The sequence below is a fragment of the Panulirus ornatus genome, chromosome 68, assembly GCF_036320965.1.
Source record: "Panulirus ornatus isolate Po-2019 chromosome 68, ASM3632096v1, whole genome shotgun sequence".
In the NCBI taxonomy this organism is placed as follows: Eukaryota; Metazoa; Arthropoda; class Malacostraca; order Decapoda; family Palinuridae; genus Panulirus; species Panulirus ornatus.
The window spans coordinates 20,721,578-20,740,832 of NC_092291.1; the positions used below are offsets into that span (position 1 = coordinate 20,721,578).

Consider the following 19,255-nt stretch of genomic DNA (forward strand, 5'->3'; position numbering starts at 1 on the left):
TTTTGCCCATATGTCTAGCTGCAAACTACATGTACCACCCATCCTTGCAAATCTTATTCTCCCATATTCCTGCCAATTCATTCATTACTTACTTTCCTTTGGTTGATTTATCTTTATTTGTTTATGCAGTTGTTTCTCCATAATGTATCCTTATATTTTTGTATGCACAATGATGGAATAAATTTATTGGTTTTGGTGCACTATGCATGACAGTTAGAGAATGGATGTAAGTGGATGTCGCCTTTCCTCATCTGTTCCTGACTCTACATTGCTAACATGGGAAATGGCAATCTTTTGTGAAAGAATTCTCTTTTTTTTATGTAATTGCTGCTATCCACATTAGCAAGATAGTGCCAGGAACAGGGGAAAGGCTGCATCTGCTGACATCCATTCCCTATTTGAGTAGTCTCATCAAAGAACTTCTTAATCCAAAGGTGTGTACATTTTCCTACCACTGATAGTAGCACACCCTTGGGCTGCAAGAATCTTTAGCAAGATTGTGGGGAAATATCAGGACTCTTTCATAGAAATTGGTCCTGGGTTAATCATTAATAATATATGAATGTTTAAACAAATGAGGCTTGGATGTAGATGGTGGGCCCTGGTTTTGGTACATTATAAAAGACAGCTGGAAAGTGGATATGAGCAAGTGAGGCCATTGTTCATCTGTTTTTGACAATACCTCACTGTGGCAGGAAATGGCAATAAGTGTGAAAAAATAGATATAGAGTGTTACAAGTAGATTATGTTATCTGAGAGCCAATGGTTTGTTATGTAACAAAATGGAGAATATGCTGAGGAGGTGTAGAATTTATGAGGAAAGAAGGCCAAAGTTTTGTACATTATAGAGGATAACTAGAGAGCAGATGTGAGCAAGTAGGGCCATTGTCACTGCCTTTCTGTGGCAGGAAATGGCAACAAGTGTGAACAAAAATACATAAGAGTTGGAAATAGATTATATTATCTGAGAGCCAAGAGTATGTTAGATAATGAAATGGGGAGTATGCTAAGGGGGTGCACAATTTATATGAGGAAAGAGACCAAAGTTTGGTGTAACTGTCATCTTCTAAGTGTCTTCTTGTTCATGATCAAAGAAGTGAATATAAAGGGAAGCCATTGTTCCTGTTCATAATCAAAGAAGTGAAAATAAAGGGACACCATGAAAAGGAAGTAAACAAGACAAAACTTTTACATTTACATATAGATGATTTTTTCCTGTATTCTTGAGTGTAACTTCTTGAGTTGCGTAAGAAAAAATAGTGATTTTTGTAATTTTATATCTCCTGGCCCAAAACTTTTAAAAAGAAAGTAAGATGTTGCTGTAACAAAAACTAAGGAAAGTTCCCTTTTCTGAATGAGCATGAGAATACATTGTTTGAAAAAGAAAAAAAATGTAATAGCTTGCTGCAGACACATATGATGGACTCTAAGAGGTAATAGTTATGCATTTGCTTTAAAACTAAATTTTTGTATAAAAATCTCACATGGATATGTACTTTTATCTTCAGCTTTGTTCAAAGTTTTTCAATCTGATGGTAATAGGCCAAACCCATTTCAGCGTCGTCATGCTTCATCAGAAACAGTGATGTTATACCGGTTGTTAGTGCAAGAAGATAAGACTAGAATTGAGAGGGAAAAGGCTGATGCTTTAAGTGGGAAAAGTAAGTATCACCAGTATCTGTATGTTCTGTTCAGTGTCAGTAAAAACCATATACACTTTAAGCACTTTTTTCCTAAAAAAAATAGTGCAAGTATTCCCTAAATATGATGTATCTGTGATGGTGAATTATACTGTTATCCCTTTGAAATTTTAAGCAGTAAAAGAAATATTGGAATCATTTTTTTCTTATGAATATAAGCTTTCATAGTAGTAATTAAAAAAAGATGTAACAAACACTGTTGCATTGTGTTTATTTGGATGGCTGTGAACATTTTACTTCTGTACTCCTTCATATATACATTGTTCTTGTGTTTTCCCAATTTCCTAGCCTGATAATCCCATTGAATATAATTTACATATCCATCCTTGCTTGTTGTTGTTAGATTACCAGGTAGTGCAAACTAAGATGGCTATAAGTACAGTATTGTTTTTTGTCACATTTCCTTAAACTTGAGTGCAGTCTGGTTAACTGCATTGCATCTATAAATCTTCTATTAGGTATCACTCATTAGTTGTTTTATTTCCACACATAATGTTTTGCAATTTTTTGCACATTAGGTAGGAGGCTGAAAAAAATCAGTTGTGTGCCAAAAGGGTAAAAGGGCTGTTTGGAGATGACAGTTATTTGGGAACTCCCACAAGGGGGTGGCCACGGCAAGACTCAATAACTGGTGAACTCCAGTGCTGCTTCTTATCCTTTAGTGCCTCACCATTGATAAGCCATTGGCATAGGGCACCTGGAGCAAATTGTTTTCAGAGGCTTCTACCTAATATTCCTACCGACTACATTTTCCTAAAGTTCCAACCTAATACTCCCACCCAGTGTTCCTACCTAGCACTCTGATCTATTGCTCCTCCCATTGTGCCAAAAGGCAGGACTAGTGCATAATACTAATCACAGGAAATCTAGGGTTATGAAGAATGAGTTATATGAGTCAAGCAATCTCAAGTGTTATGTGTGACAAGGAGAGATAGTATGTTTGTTGAAGGAATGCCAGCAGTCAACATATGGGTGAGGTAGAAAGAAAAGACAGCCACGTGGGTCAGAGGAGTGCAACTTGATAACCGCTGAAGTTCTGGATTACTGTGAATTAATCACCCAGATAGACAGTGCTAGTATTACACCTGGTTGGTGGCTCCATACCAGCTACTACCTACCTGATTGGCAATTGCCTAAAAATGGCAAAGGTATAAGAATGGGTGGAGTGGATGAGTGACAGTGGAGGAGTTGTTGTTAAATGAATTAGGAAAACATTTATGGCAGCAGGGATAAGTGGTTACTCTACACTAGAGTTGCCCTCTCCCAATGGCCTGTTAAGGGTGAGGCACTAAAGACTAAGAAGCAGCACTGGTATTCAACAGTAATGGAGACTCTTTAGCCGTGGCCACCACCTTGAGGGAGTTCGTGGAAGGAATGGACGTCTGAGAAATAGATAGATAGGGAATAGCGATGTGCATGATGTCTGGTTCAAGGCTGTAATTTTTCTGGTGTGTTCAGACTTCCTTAAGGGGTGAAAAATGATTATGAAAAATAGGCATAATGTCTCTGTATAACTTTCAAGCTAGGGTTGTAATTAAAGATGTTAAAAGGGCAAATGAACCCCATTTAGATAAAAGAAACAAGGATAGATATAGAAAGGGCAGAGTGGATTTATATACTAGATTTTTAAACTGGCAGTTACTGTAGAAAGTTTTGGGTAAGAAAGAAGTATGTGCAGCATTTATGAATTCATGTAAAACATATGACGGTGTTGATGGTAAAGTATATTTGGAAAGATTTGATGAGGGTATGCATGGAAATCTTTTAGATGCTGTCAAGAAATTTCATAGATGGAAGCATTACTTGTGTTAGAATAAAAGGTGGTACAAATGAATGTTTAGAAATGAATGTAGGAATGTGTCTCGTCTGTATATTGTCTTATGTTTGTTTAATATTTTCAGCAGAAATTACCAGACTCTGTCTGCTTGTGGTAGCACAGCAAGTGAAGAGTCACCTTTCATTAGGTTGTATCACCATCTTTTGACACAAGGAAGTACATTTTCTTCGAGGTAGTTCTCTCTCCAAAAGTCATCATTTTCATGCTCCTGGAAGTTGCACTGGGTCAATTGAAGCTACAGGAGCCCCTTCAAAGAATGGGGTCCAGGGGTTGTAATAGTGAAAATGGAAGGAGCATGACAAGAGCTTTGGGTGACTTGGATTGAGAGGGTAGTATTGCTGAATCTTGATGGAACAAAATAGAATTTACCAAGGTCATATGCAGATGATGTTATGTTTACTGAATTCAAGGAAAAGTTTAAGAGAATAGTTTACATTGATAATGCGTATAAGTGGTAGATGTTGGCGGTAAATATGATGAAATTCAAAATTCTTATGTCCACTCTCACAGTGTAGTATCATTTTGAATGGAGACAGATTGGAAGTTGTACATAAAGTTAAGTATTTGGGAGTGATAATAAGTAAGAGTGGTAATAGGAGGGCAGAAGAAATGGAGGTCCAGTGAAGGCTCTGGTCAGCGGGAAGAATTTAAGTGTGGAGTGTGCAAGATGCTTGTATGTGCCTCCTTGTTCTCAGTACAAGCTTTGATGAAGTAGATTTACACAAGTGAGACTCTCAGTTGTGCGTATTGGATATTACTTCTTCGAGGGTTATTTTGGCTTTAGGCCTATTGACACTTGTATTTTTTTCCTCTTTAGCAGGGAAGTGTTAGGAATAGTGCTCCTATTTGAGCACATCTAGTCTTTAACTTTCATGTATAATGTATAATATTCTGTCTTTTGAATCAGAGAGGGTTATTGATCACTTTATTCAAATAATTTAAGAAATTCATGTATTTTAGTAAGTTACTTGTATTTTCAGTTATAGAGGTGCCTCCAGTTCCTGTCCATCGTACTACTGGAGAGACTGTGCCTCATGATACTCCCTATCCTTGGGAGCTAGAATGGGAAAATCAAAAAATATATAAATTTGAGCCATGGAAAAAGGGAGAAGAGGAGGAGGAAGATGAAGTGGAAGAACAATTGCAAGAGGAAGAAAAGGAAGAGAAGAATGTGAAAGCTGAAGTAGTTAGTAAAGTAGATGTGAAAGAGGAAGAGGAAGAAGTAGTGGTAGAGGAACAAGGGGTGGAAAAGGATGAGGTAAAGATAGATGAAAAAGGAATAGAGAAGAATCAAGAACAAACAGAGAAGGAAGATAGTCATGAAAATCATATGAAAACAGAAAAAGAAGACGTTGAAGTTAATGAGTTTGATGATGGTCAAGAAGGTGAAAGATGCCTTCATATATTTATGGGAGAGGAAGAAGAAGAAGAAAAAGTGAAGGAAGAAGATAAAAGACAGCAAACACCACCAGTTGCTAAACTTATTTGTAATGACTTAAGAAGTGACTCAGACCATGCAGATGATAGAGATGGTAAAAAGGAGTCGGAACAGGAAGAGGAGTTAGTGATTTGTGATAGTGAATTAGTCACAACCAGTTTACATAATAGTCCATTAAACAGTGATACAGCTTTGCAAGATTATCCTAGTGACTCCTGGGTAGGTTGTGGTGAAAATATGTTAAGCAGATTTTCTGATCAACCGTCTCATTCACCTGATATGCTTAGAACGCCTAATTATGTTGCTAAACCTATGATATCTTCAAATTTTGAATCTACTGGAAATAATTCATATAGACAGATGCATGCATCATCCTTAAAACTAGTGACCGACAGGACAGATAAAAAGAAAGAAAGAATAGATAAAGATAATAAGAAAAAATCAGATAGGGTTAAGGATAAAGAAAGAGGTAGGGACAGAGAGAAGGAAGATAGACCACCAAAAAAGCTTAAAATCAAATTAAAGTCTGAGGAAAGGGCGTTAGTACCCCCTCTCCGCATCAGAACAGAAGAACGAGGTATGGGGTTGAAACTAACCATTAAGAAACAAGAGGGTTCAGGGGCTTATTATAGTGTTGGGGAGGAAAGAAAACGAGAATACCGAGTAGAACAAAACGAGGATGAGGAAGATGATGATGATCCAGATGATATTGTTGGAAGACAGTTTGAAGGAGAAGATGAGGAGGAGGAGGATGGAGATGCAGATGGACATAGCCTGAAGGAAGTGAAAGTTGTTCTTCAGGATGTACTCAAAGACAAAAGATTTAAAAAACAAATTGAAGAGCGGAGTAGTAAAAAACGAAGAAGAGAAAGAGGTGATGATAAGAGTGAAAAGAATGAAAAAAGTGACAAAAATGATAAAAACAACTCTCATTGGTCAAATCATTCCCAGCAGTTTTATCAGAGTGAAGATGATATAAATTTTTCACAATCATCAAATCATGAAAACAGAACTTGGAACTACAATAGTGGTGCAGAGTGGCGGAGAAGTGGTGGTGAAGGTGCTTCCAGTGTTGATCATTCTAGTGATCACAGAACAAGAGAATGTGGTCATCGTTTACACACATACAATGACCATTATGGACATGAATATTCCAGCCGGCATAATCACTCTCAGCCATATGGGCATTCTGGTAGTGAGCCAAGAAACTCGCATAGCTATTATTAATGAATTTCTTAAAAAGGATATTTGAATGAGAAAGATTTTTATATCTATTTATGAAACCCTTAACTTACTTTATTTTTTTTTATTATTTTTTTTTGCTGTATTGGAACATAGCACAAATACTCATGTTTAAGTTCACAAAATTTCATTTTCTGTGGGTAAACCTCTTTTAAGTCTCAAGTTCACATGATCTTAATGGCTCTTCTAATGCCTCCATTCACTTATCACTTTCCATTTTCTTAACAAATTGCTGTTTGTTAGATATGTTTGATTTAGTTTATGTAAGTCATCATCCTTCTAGGCTTTTTTATGTTGAATCTAGTCTTTATCCATATACCCTTCTGGACTGTAAATAGCCAGGTTATAATTGCTCAGTAAAATGTGACAAAATGGAAATTGTGAGCCCCCACCAGGTGTCTCAAGTTTCATGGTTACACTTTACAACACAAATGAAATGAGCCTTAGTGGAAGCATTGCTAAGGTTGATGGCTAATTAATGCACAGTAACAGAAGTAGGAACTTGGTCGTCCTGAAGGCATCTTAATGTGGGAAATACTGTAAGATTCGTATTTTCCCATGTGATTGTCGAATTCGGCATAAGACTTTTTAATACTTAAAAACCCTGTGGTGTACCTATGTTTCAGTAGGTGTAAATGTTTTATAGGATCCTATTATAGTAATTTAAAATGACATTAAGATTGTGGTTAATGCCCTTAATAAGGAAACTGTCATTCTCAAAATATGTGATCTCAAGTGTGATTTTTTACAAGCTTATCTCATTTTTCTACTGTTGCAGTGGTATGAAGTCTGGTTTGTGTGTATATTTTTGCCATGTACTTACTACTATTGTCCCATAGGTTGTTGACATTTTCAGGGAGTTTATCAGCCTAGATACTGATATAACTTAATAAAAGAATCGAGGCTGACTTGCTATCAACAAAGTACTTCACCTGCAGTGTGTGTATGCAAAAGGCAGTATACTACTTTATGCTTTTGCAATTTGTAACATGCATAATTCTCAACAGACTGTCCCTCTGCTCCAATTTAGATATGTTATATACCGATATATTATTATTATTATTATTATTATTATTATTATTATTATTATTATTATTATTATTATTACTATTATTATTATTATATAACCCCGAGGACCGTTTCTCTAGGGATTTCTGCAGCTTCACGGCTAGGCTACCATCAGTAGTAGGGAAAAGATGGAATCCTTTTGAGTGAGTTCTTCATTGGGATTGTATTCCAGTGATACAACCTCAGTTGAGGTGACTTTTCACTTATGGTGTAATCACAAGCAGGCAGGGTCCAGTAATGCCTATTGATATCTTTCTTTTTCATACTATTCGCCATTTCCCGCATTAGCGATGTAGCGTTAAGAACAGAGGACTGGGCCTTTGAGGGAATATCCTCACCTGGCCCCCTTCTCTACTCCTTCTTTTGGAAAATTAAAAAAAACTATTGATATCTATATATACATTTATTTATTCACACACACTTGATCGCCATTTCCTGCATCATTGAGATAGGGCCAGGAAGCAGACAAAGAAAGACCCATCCTTTCTTATATACACATATAATACATGTACATGTACTTTTTATTATATTATTATACTTTGTCACTGTCTCCCGCATGAGCGAGGTAGCGCAAGGAAACAAACGAAAGAATGGCCCAACCCACCCACATACACATGTATATACGTATATACACATCTACATATACATACCTATACATTTCAGTGTATACCCATATATACATACACAGACTTATACATATATACACATGTACATACTTCATACTTGCTGCCTTTATTCATTCCCGTAACCACCCTGCCACACATGAAATGACACCCCCCTCCCCCTGCATGCGCGCAAGGTAGCACTGGGAAAAGACAACAAAGGCCACATTTGTTCACACTCAGTCACAAGCTCCCTTTCTATATCCACGCCCCACAAAACTTTCCTTGGTTTACCCTAAAAGCTTCACATGCTCTGGTTCAATCCATTGACAGCACATCGACCCCGGTATACAACATCGTTCCAATTCACTCTAATCCTTTTCACTCTATTTACTCTCCTGCATGTTCATGTCCTGATCACTCAAAATCTTTTTCACTCTATCCTTCCACCTCCAGTTAGGTCTCACACTTCTCGTCGTTCCCTCCACCTCTTGACACATATATCCTCTTTGTCAATCTTTCCTCACTCATTCTATCCATGTAACCAAACCATTTCAATACACCCTCTTCTGCTCTCTCAACCACACTCTTTTTATTACCACACATCTCTCTTGCCTTTTCATTACTTACTCGATTAAACCACCTCACACCATATATTGTCCTCAAACATCTCATTTCCAACACATGCACCCTCCTCTGCACAACCCTATCTATACCCACACCTCGCAACCATATAACATTGTTAGAACCACTATTCCTTCAAATATACCCATTTTTGCTTTCTGAGATAATGTTCTCTCCTTCCACACATTCTTCAACGCTCCCAGAACCTTCGCCCCCTCCCCCACCCTGTGACTCACTTCCGCTTTCATGGTTCCATCCGCTGCCAAATCCACTCCCAGATACCTAAAACACTTCACTTCCTCCAGTTTTTCTCCATTCAAATGTCCCTCAACCCTACTATACCTAAAACCTCCCAATAGACTTATCCCTCAACCCTACTGTACCTGATAATCATTAGGTACAGTCAGGTTGGATATATATGTATATATATATATATATATACAACATTGTTGGAACCACTATTCCTTCAAACATACCCATTTTTGCTTTCCGAGATAATGTTCTCGACTTCCACACATTCTTCAAGGCTCCCAGGATTTTCGCCCCCTCCCCACCCTATGATCCACTTCCGCTTCCATGGTTCCATCCGCTGCCAGATCCACTCCCAGATATCTAAAACACTGTACTTCCTCCAGTTTTTCTCCATTCAAACTTACCTCCCAATTGACTTGACCCTCAACCCTACTGTACCTAATAACCTTGATCTTATTTACATTTACTCTCAGCTTTCTTCTTTCACACACTTTACCAAACTCAGTCACCAGCTTCTGCAGTTTCTCACATGAATCAGCCACCAGCGCTGTATCATCAGCGAACAACAACTGACTCATTTCCCAAGTTCTCTCATCCCCAACAGACTTCATACTTGCCCCTCTTTCCAAAACTCTTGCATTCACCTCCCTAACAACCCCATCCATAAACAAATTAAACTACCATGGAGACATCACACACCCCTGCTACAAACCTACATTCACTTAGAACCAATCACTTTCCTCTCTTCCTACACGTACACATGCCTTTCATCCTCGATAAAAACTTTTCACTTCTTCTAACAACTTGCCTCCCACACCATATATTCTTAATACCTTCCACAGGGCATCTCTATCAACTCTATCATATGCCTTCTCCAGATCCATAAATGCTACATACAAATCCATTTGCTTTTCTAAGTATTTCTCACATACATTTTTCAAAGCAAACACCTGATCCACACATCCTCTACCACTTCTGAAACCATAGCGTGGGCTATGGATAGAGTTGTGCGCAGGAGGATGGATGTGCTGGAAATGAGATGTTTGAGGACAATGTGTGGTGTGAGGTGGTTTGATCGAGTAAGTAACGTAAGGGTAAGAGAGATGTGTGGAAATAAAAAGAGCGTGGTTGAGAGAGCAGAAGAGGGTGTTTTGAAATGGTTTGGGCACATGGAGAGAATGAGTGAGGAAAGATTGACCAAGAGGATATATGTGTCGGAGGTGGAGGGAACGAGAAGTGGGAGACCAAATTGGAGGTGGAAAGATGGAGTGAAAAAGATTTTGTGTGATCGGAGCCTGAACATGCAGGAGGGTGAAAGGAGGGCAAGGAATAGAGTGAATTGGATCGATGTAGTATACCGGGGTTGACGTGCTGTCAGTGAATTGAATCAGGGCATGTGAAGCGTCTGGGGTAAACCATGGAAAGCTGTGTAGGTATGTATATTTGTGTGTGTGGACGTATGTATATACATGTGTATGGGGGTGGGTTGGGCCATTTCTTTCGTCTGTTCCCTTGCGCTACCTCGCAAACGCGGGAGACAGCGACAAAGCAAAAAATATATATATATATATATATATATATATATATATATATATATATATATATATATATATATATATTTTTTTTTTTTTTTTTTTTTTTTTTTTTTTTTTTACCTTGTCGCTGTCTCCCGCGTTTGCGAGGTAGCGCAAGGGAACAGACGAAAGAAATGGCCCAACCCACCCCCATACACATGTATATACATACGTCCACACACACAAATATACATACCTACACAGCTTTCCATGGTTTACCCCAGACGCTTCACATGCCCTGATTCAATTCACTGACAGCACGTCAACCCCGGTATACTACATATATATATATATATATATATATATATATATATATATATATATATATATATATATATATAATATTATATATATATATATATATATATATATATATATATATATATATATATATATATATATATATATATATATATATAATATTATATATATATATATATATATATATATATATATATATATATATATATATATATATATATATTATCCCTGGGGATGGGGAGAAAGAATGCATCTCACATATTCCCTGCGTGTCGTAGAAGGCAACTAAAAGGGGAGGGAGCGGGTGGCTGGAAATCCTCCCCTCTCATTTTTTTTTTTTTTTCCAAAGGAAGGAACAGAGAAGGGGGCCTGGTATGGATATTTGCTCAAAGGCCCAGTCCTCTGTTCTTAACGCTACCTCGCTAATGCGGGAAATGGCAAATAGTATGAAAAAATATATATATATATATATATATATATATATATATATTTTTTTTTTTTTTTTTTTTTTTTTTTTAACTATTCGCCATTTCCCGCGTTAGCGAGGTAGTGTTAAGAACAGAGGACTGGGCCTTTTTTGGAATATCCTCACCTGGCCCCCTCTGTTCCTTCTTTTGGAAAATTAAAAAAAAAGAGAGGGGAGGATTTCCAGCCCCCCGCTCCCTCCCCTTTTAGTCGCCTTCTACGACACGCAGGGAATACGTGGGAAGTATTCTTAATCCCCTATCCCCAGGGATAATATATATATATATATATATATATATATACACACACACACACATACTTAATCACCGTCTCCCACGTTAGCAAGGTAGCACAAGGAAACGGACGAAAAAATAGCTCAACTCACCCACATACACTTGTATATACATAAACGGCCACACATGCACATACACATACCTATACGTTTCAGCGTATACATACATACACAGATATATACATTTATACACATGTACATATTCATACCTGCTGCTTTCATCCATTCCCATCACCACCCCGCCCCACATGAAATAGCACACACACACACACACACACACACACCGCAAAGTAGCAGTAGGAAAAGACAAAAAAAGGGTACATTTGTTTACACTCAGTCTCTAGCTGTCATGTGTAATGCACCGAAACCATAGCTCCTTTTCCACATCCAGGGGATAGGGGAGAAAGAATACTTCCCATATATTCCCTGTATGTTGCAAAGGTGACTAAAAGGGGAGGGAGTGGGGGCTGGAAATCCTCCCCTCCCTTTTTTTTTATTTTCCAAAAGAAGGAACAGAGAAGGGGGCCAAGTGAGGATATTCCCTCTAAGGTTTAGTCCTCTGTTCTTGGTGCTACCTCGCTAACACAGTACCCCTGCATAGCAGGCAGGTGCATTACTGCTAGGCTGTGATCACCCCTGAAAGGGAAATGACTATTGGAGTACTATGTGGACGTTGAAAGGGAGCTTTGGTTTCGGTGCATTACACATGACAGCTAGAGACTGAGTTTGAAGGAATGTGGCCTTTTTCTTTTTTTTCTGGTGTTACCTTGCTGAAGGGAGAGGATTTTGTGTGTGGCGGGGTTGCGATAGGAATAGATGAAGGCAACATGTATGAATATGTACATGTGAATATATGTATATGTATACATTGAAATGAATATGTATGTATATATGTGTGTATGGGTGTTTATGTGTATGTGGGTGGTTGGGCCATTCTTCGTTTGTTTCCATGCGCTACCTTGCTGACATGGGAAACAGCGATTATGTATAAAAGATAATGATAATAATAATAATAATTTATATAAAATGGCTAACAAGTATGAAAAAGATAAATTCTGTGCAGCAGTACTTGGCCCAACCCGAGTATGAATAAAAATCTTATCACTACCTCTCACTTCAATGACCTTTACTTACAGATTCCACCACCCCCATCAAATATGACATGTAACAAAACACATACATAACAAGATGACCCACACCAGACATACAAACGCATACATTCACTCTCTGCACATATACACATACGGAACATCACGAAACTTGACTGGTGGATGTGGCCAGCTCCCTGATTGCTGCAGTAGCCTCTTAAGGTTAGAAGGGACTCTTAGGGCTGGAAGTAAGTAAAAATGGGTATGTTTGAAAGAATAGTGGTTCCAACAATTTTGTATGGTTGCGAGACGTGGGCTATGGATAGCGTTGTGCGCAGGAGGGTGGATGTGCTGGAAATGAGATGTTTGAGGACAATGTGTGGTGTGAGGTGGTTTGATCGAGTAAGTAACGTAAGGGTAAGAGGGATGTGTGGAAATAAAAAGAGCGTGGTTGAGAGAGCAGAAGATGGTGTTTTGAAATGGTTTGGGCACATGGAGAGAATGAGTGAGGAAAGATTGACTAAGAGGATATATGTGTCAGAGGTGGAGGGAACGAGGAGAAGTGGGAGACCAAATTGGAGGTGGAAAGATGGAGTGAAAAAGATTTTGTGTGATCGGGACCTGAACATGCAGGAGGGTGAAAGGAGGGCAAGGAATAGAGTGAATTGGATCGATGTGGTATACCGGGGTTGACGTGCTGTCAGTGGATTGAATCAGGGCATGTGAAGCGTCTGGGTTAAACCATGGAAAGCTGTGTAGGTATGTATATTTGCGTGTGTGGACGTGTATGTATATACATGTGTATGGGGGTGGGTTGGGCCATTTCTTTCGTGTGTTTCCTTGCGCTACCTCGCAAACACGGGAGACAGCGACAAAGCAAAAAAAAAAATATATATATATATATATATAGATAGGTGAGTGTTACTAGTCTCTGCCAGCTTGAGGTTACACTGCTAGTGAAAAATCACCTCTTGTATGGCTATATCATTTGGAGTACAATGAATTAAAGAAGCTCTCACTCTAGAGGAATCCACATTCCCCTGCTTGTGGAAGTAATGCAATCTTGGGGTGCAGGAACCTTTTGAAACTGTTCCTGGGGTAATTAAAAGTATATATGAATAGGTATTACTGGACTCTGCTTGCGTGAGTTTACTACGCAAATGAAAAGTCCCCTCTTACAAGGCTATATCATCATCATTTGATGAAATCTTGTTAAAAAACTTTCTTCAAAGTTTTCCTTGCTACTCGGTGTAATGCAGCCTTGAAGCTGCAGGACCACCCTGGAGAAAGGGTCCTTGGGTAATACCATGACTCTTTCAGAAAGGGATCCTGGGATAATTATAAATATAATACATATGCATTACTAGACTCCACCTGGTGTTACTGTACTCTTCCTGCATGTGGTCACACTGCAAGTGAAAAGTCACTTTTAGCATGGCTGCATCATTGGGAGTACAGTCTTGTCAAAGAACATATCACTCCAAAGGAGCCCATCCTTTCCCTGCTAGTGGAAACAATGCAGCCTTGGGTTGCAGGAGCCTTTTTAAAAGGACTTTGGTAATACATTTGAGAAAGAAAATTGTACATTCGTATAGGTACACATAACATATGCCATTACACACAACCTGTATTTTAATTTAAAATAAATCTTTACATGAATTAAATTTGGTGCAACTCAAGAGTCAGATATAATTAGCTACTGAATTATACATTTTGTGCAGTGGAGTACTGCTTATCTGGCCATTCTTGATCAAAATTATTGTACACAAAACTATCACAAACGTCATCCTGAATAACATATACTAGTAAAGGGGCACATCATATCAAATTGCAAGTTTTTATTTCATGTTATAATAAAAGAGGTAGATAATTGAATTTCATCACCCATGCAGTGGAAAGAAAGGGTGTCAAAAGGAAGTGCCCTCTGGGCTTCTTTCTCACATATGATGGTTTCTGTTAACACTTACACAGCAGCCCCAGTGATAAAGCACACAATCTCAAACTTAACTAATTTAACAGACACAGATTATTCATGACTATCTGTGTATCAAAAATTTGCAATTTTTATTCTGCTCAAATTATACATAATCTCTAATGTTCATGGATATATCCAAATAATCTGCAAATATCCCATATTGATGTGAGTAAAAGTACGTTAGTTTAAAACACATATATATAAAACATAGATACATGATTTTAAACCCAAACAAATGTAACAGGCAAGTATGACCTTTGAATACTCTGAAATTCTTGTACATTGCCCATGCCAGGTACTTGTTTAGTAGTAATATGTAAAAAATGCAGCATGGATGAATAATGTTTTGGAGGAAGGTAGGTTTCATATTGATAACCTGCAAATTTGTATGATTCAACAGTGCCATGATTTCAGCAGTTATGGATGTTGAGTCTACTGTATTTTCATATCTCATTTCTCCTGTGTCATCTTACTCTTTAGTTCTTCTTTCCCGTATATTTCACTTACCTCAGCTACTTCCTTCTCAGATATATTGTATAATCATACTTTCATATTCAGAGCAGAATATAACAGCTTCCCTTGTTTTGTGGTTTTACCAGTTTGTAGAATTCTTCAAATAATATATAGTGTATTTATTTAGGGTTTTCAGTCATATAATGACTGACATATGTGTGATAGGTTCAGTCCACACCAATGGGGAAAACAATCTTTGTGATATATGGCAACCACCTGTTTCAAGAAATCTTATCTCAGAATTATTGTGCCATTGGAAATTTAGTTTAGCGTAAGAGAGTATGAAGTTTTTGATTTTGATCTTATCACATATTAATTGCTCTCTCATATCAAGACTGTAAGTAACCTTTCTTTATCTTGAATACATGTCCATTGTAAATGCACGTGGCACATAACAGGAATAATGGAAATCTTTAAGGGTTAGGGAATAATCTGGACTAACATTTCAGATGAATTAAAATTTTGATCAATCATGTACGGCAGCATGAATCTGGTTAGGAAGTACTGATGGTTTGTTAAATGGTAACTATAGTGGCAAATCCTAGTGCTATCACTAAAGGAAACATTTAAATTGATTTACTAGAATGAAGGCTTGCATATACTACTTGAAAGAATATAGTAATGAATGATCTGAATCATTATTTGAGAAAACTTTACACAATGTTAGGGGGGTGAAAGTACCAGGAATCTCATGTTTTGGAAATGAAATGTGCATTTCATTTACTTTTAAAGTTATTCAAAGTGTTTTTAGATATGTACACAAAAAAATTCATGTCCTGTAATAAATATTCATGCTGCAGAAATAGCTGGAATCACTTTTTATCAGTAGTGCTGAGGTGAAAAAGTAATACAAACATTATTCAGGAAATTTGATTTGGAGTACAACCTGATGGGTAACTTGCATTGTAGACTAAATATGAAAGTAGTTCTGGGAAGAATAAACAAGCATTAATGGAGTCACTGCCTTTGAAAATTTCAGTGCATTAACCACATTAAATTTCTTTTTCAAAAAGTTATCACTAGAGGAAACTAAATTATTCATTGCATGCAGGATGTAACAATTTCACTGAAGTATTATATTCATTACATATTTCAGCCCATCTTTACCTCACATGTCCTTCCTTCACATGTTGGTTCATCTTGGTTTTCCTGTGCACCAGTAACTCTACATCCATATCATATAACCAGTTTGCAAGCTTATATCCTTTCTTTTTGGCTAATGCACTTTAGCACAATGCATTAATATATCAAATTTCCTCTGTCAACTCGGAAAAGAAAATTTTTTCATAATTTCAGTTTGACATTTTTTATGATTTAAAGTTGATTTGATAAATAGCATATAACAAAAAAAGTTTTCCTTCTGTCTTGTTTGGGATAAACGAAACTGCAGAAGTATTATTCATGGCCAGCAACCCATACTTACTGCAGCTCCTCGTAACCAGTGCAGTGGATACTCTATATTTGTGTGCATTTACTAATATTGAAATGCAGACTTTTGGTTGTGATGCTACAGAGCAGTGCTTTGCTGGCTTTTTGCTTTTTTGTAGAGATTCCCATGTAATATGCATTTCTTCATCAATGAGGGAAATTATGTGTGCTGTATTTTTCAGAAGTACATATAATTAGAAGTGGTTTTCAAACTGCAGTAGCTCCCCCCTTAAAATGTTTTAACATTGCAAAAATGGCCTGTACACTGGTGTCACCCCATCCTTTTAAAGTCACAAATAATGACAAATTTTTTCAATTCTCTAACTCTGTCAGACCAGATGATTAGTGCTCTTATGCCTAAGGATATAACAAAAAAAAAAGGCTTTACAGAAAAATTTCAGTGACCTGCACTCCTGGTGACAAAGCATTTGACTGAGGAAGAACTGGTTTGTATGCCCTTAGAGTTCTTTCCCAAGACTTTATAGCTTATTTATCTATGAAAAATAGATTTCTTGGCAGCTATGTATTATTAAGCCTCTACCGGTTCTTCCACGTGTGAGGAAGGTTGAGAACAGTACAGGCAACATTATCTCCTTGTTCCTTTTTTGTGGTCAGTTCCAGAAGTTTTGGAGGTCTATGCCACTTCCTTTAAGAGTACAACTAGTTTATATCAGGACACCACCCTTGGAAGGTAGCTGCTTAACTTAGGTAGCTTTCATACCACGTATACAACAGCGAATAGTGAGGTTTCATTTTAATGTGCATTACATGCAATTTTTCTTTTGTTATATATATATATATATCAATAGTGTCCCTTCCAAGCAAGCAATCCCAGATTTCTCAAATCATTTAATTATGCATGATAATATTTTTCTTAATTTTTAGTATTCATTAACAGCCTGTTTTCTGTTTTCATCTAGACTCTTGCCTAAACTCATAAGAGAAAACTTATGGTTGAAAGAATGAAAAATGAGCATGCAGGTGCAGTCAATATCAAACAGTTGTGTAATGAATAAATCTGCAGAGTATGGACCAATGAATTCTAATTTCTTGATATGGTTCACTTTTTGTGCAAAAAAAAAAACAAACAGTATTAAAGCTTGACTACTGCAAGTGGAGAGGTGAGGTTTCTTTAGTCTACCTATTGAAGCAATATTTGCGACAAAGACTGTTTTAAGTGAGTCTATTGTCTAAAGCTGGAAAATGTATTTTTCCAAATACGAGTTTATTTCCTTCGCATATACTAAGCAACTTATAATTTTTTGAAATACCCTTCATCAAAAATTGACTTAGCATTAGCTCTGCTCAATGTTTCAGCCTTACGAATATCTGAGAGGCCTTTTAATTGGTAGTTGGAGCCATTGAAGTAACCTCAGACCTAAAGAACACTTAAGTAGTCAGGCATGGATTACACAATGCTAGTATGGGCTTTATGCTTCACTGTTGGGTCATAGTTCTATGGGGATAACTTTGGTGCTTTTTGGATACACCTAAATACAGAAGATAACCAGCCCAATTGTGAAGACTTTGTAACTGTACCTGGTGCAAGGGGTTTGATACATTTTTGAATGGCTGAGGAGCTGATTTTTTATATTTAGCTGCTAGTCTTGATTAATTGTTTACAGGTATTTCGTAACTTGTCAACAGACTACTAAACTAAATTTTGATCAAAAATGTTAATAGCCCTCCAAGCATAATGGGACCTATTGATTATCAAATTTGCTGTGGAGCTTACTTTTTAGTTTATCAGTTTACGCAAAATATGATGCAACAATCCAACCGTGCCATACAGAGACCATCACACCCCTCTGATGCATCTTTGTTGTTGTTAGGCCAGTTTTCCCTGTTGGTCACAAAATGGGTTTGTTTTGAGTTGTAGCATGCTAGGAGAGTAGCCCATATTGAAAAGTTTGTAAAGATATTGAACTTTAAGGTTCCAAGAGGTGGTTTCTCCAGTGTATATAGGGACACTATTCAGTGCCTTTTTTGAATAAATAAAAATTACCTTCTCTGTCATGATAAATATATTTAGTCTTGTAATTAATTTTTAGTTAAAAAATGTTATGGGTTACTTTTCCGAGCTCCCATTGGCATTGGGTACTTCAGCTTTGCATAAGATACATATGTGAATGGAATGTACTCATAAGGCTGAGAGGGACTTTTCAGTTTAGGCAAACATGACAAATGAAGAAAGATATTTTAAATAAGTTATTTTTTATACCTCATGATGTTGTTGAAGTTCAAATACATTTTTATAATTTTGTTTTATTATTTTTCTTTTGTTGGAAGGGACCTATGTTCGTCTCTCAGGGTCCATGAAGTATGGTAAACTCACAATTATGTGATGACTATATGTATCTTTTAATAATAAAAGTATGAGTTTACATAATATGTTGCTTTATGATTAATCTCATCCTTTGGTACTGTTATCAGTTAATGTACATGCTATTTTTTTTCATTTTTTGTAACAGCCAAAATCCTGCTCCACTTGTGCTCTTTCATAAAATGAAAACTGAAGTGTGTAAGATGAATAATGTAGAAGAAATTAGAGGTCCTCAGGTTTGCAGACCTGACTCTTAAAGGTGGAAAGGTTATACATTAGAAATGGGAGATAAGGAAAATGTTCTTTGGGGCATAAATTAACTGGATTGCTTCATGAAGTATTGAGGTATAGCTCAGGTTTACTAAGATTTTCCCTGGCTGCTGTTTCATAGTTTTTTGTATGTAATGGGATTGTAGTGGAGAAATACTCAGGAATCAACCCATTTACCCATCCAAGTTGGGCATTTTGGTTAAAAACCCTGTGTTTTTTACTTAAATATTTTTTATATTTATTTTGCAATGTAAATTTGTTTTGCTACCTTTTTGGAATCTGTAAGAAATATAAGTTAGATGT

General features: G+C 37.0%; 1 protein-coding gene across 2 annotated transcripts in view; it reads left to right on the forward strand.

The window, feature by feature from the left end:
- The window catches only part of LOC139747240 (uncharacterized), a 66,604-nt gene extending 59,715 nt beyond the window's left edge, over window positions 1-6,889 (forward strand). For both annotated transcript variants that reach the window (XM_071659292.1, XM_071659291.1), the window contains exons 11-12: window positions 1,559-1,661; window positions 4,518-6,889. In XM_071659292.1, coding sequence (XP_071515393.1) covers window positions 1,559-1,661; window positions 4,518-6,202 — 1,788 coding nt within the window. In that variant the 3' untranslated portion in view covers window positions 6,203-6,889. The remainder of the gene's footprint in view (window positions 1-1,558; window positions 1,662-4,517) is intronic.
- The last annotated feature ends 12,366 nt before the right edge of the window (window positions 6,890-19,255 follow it).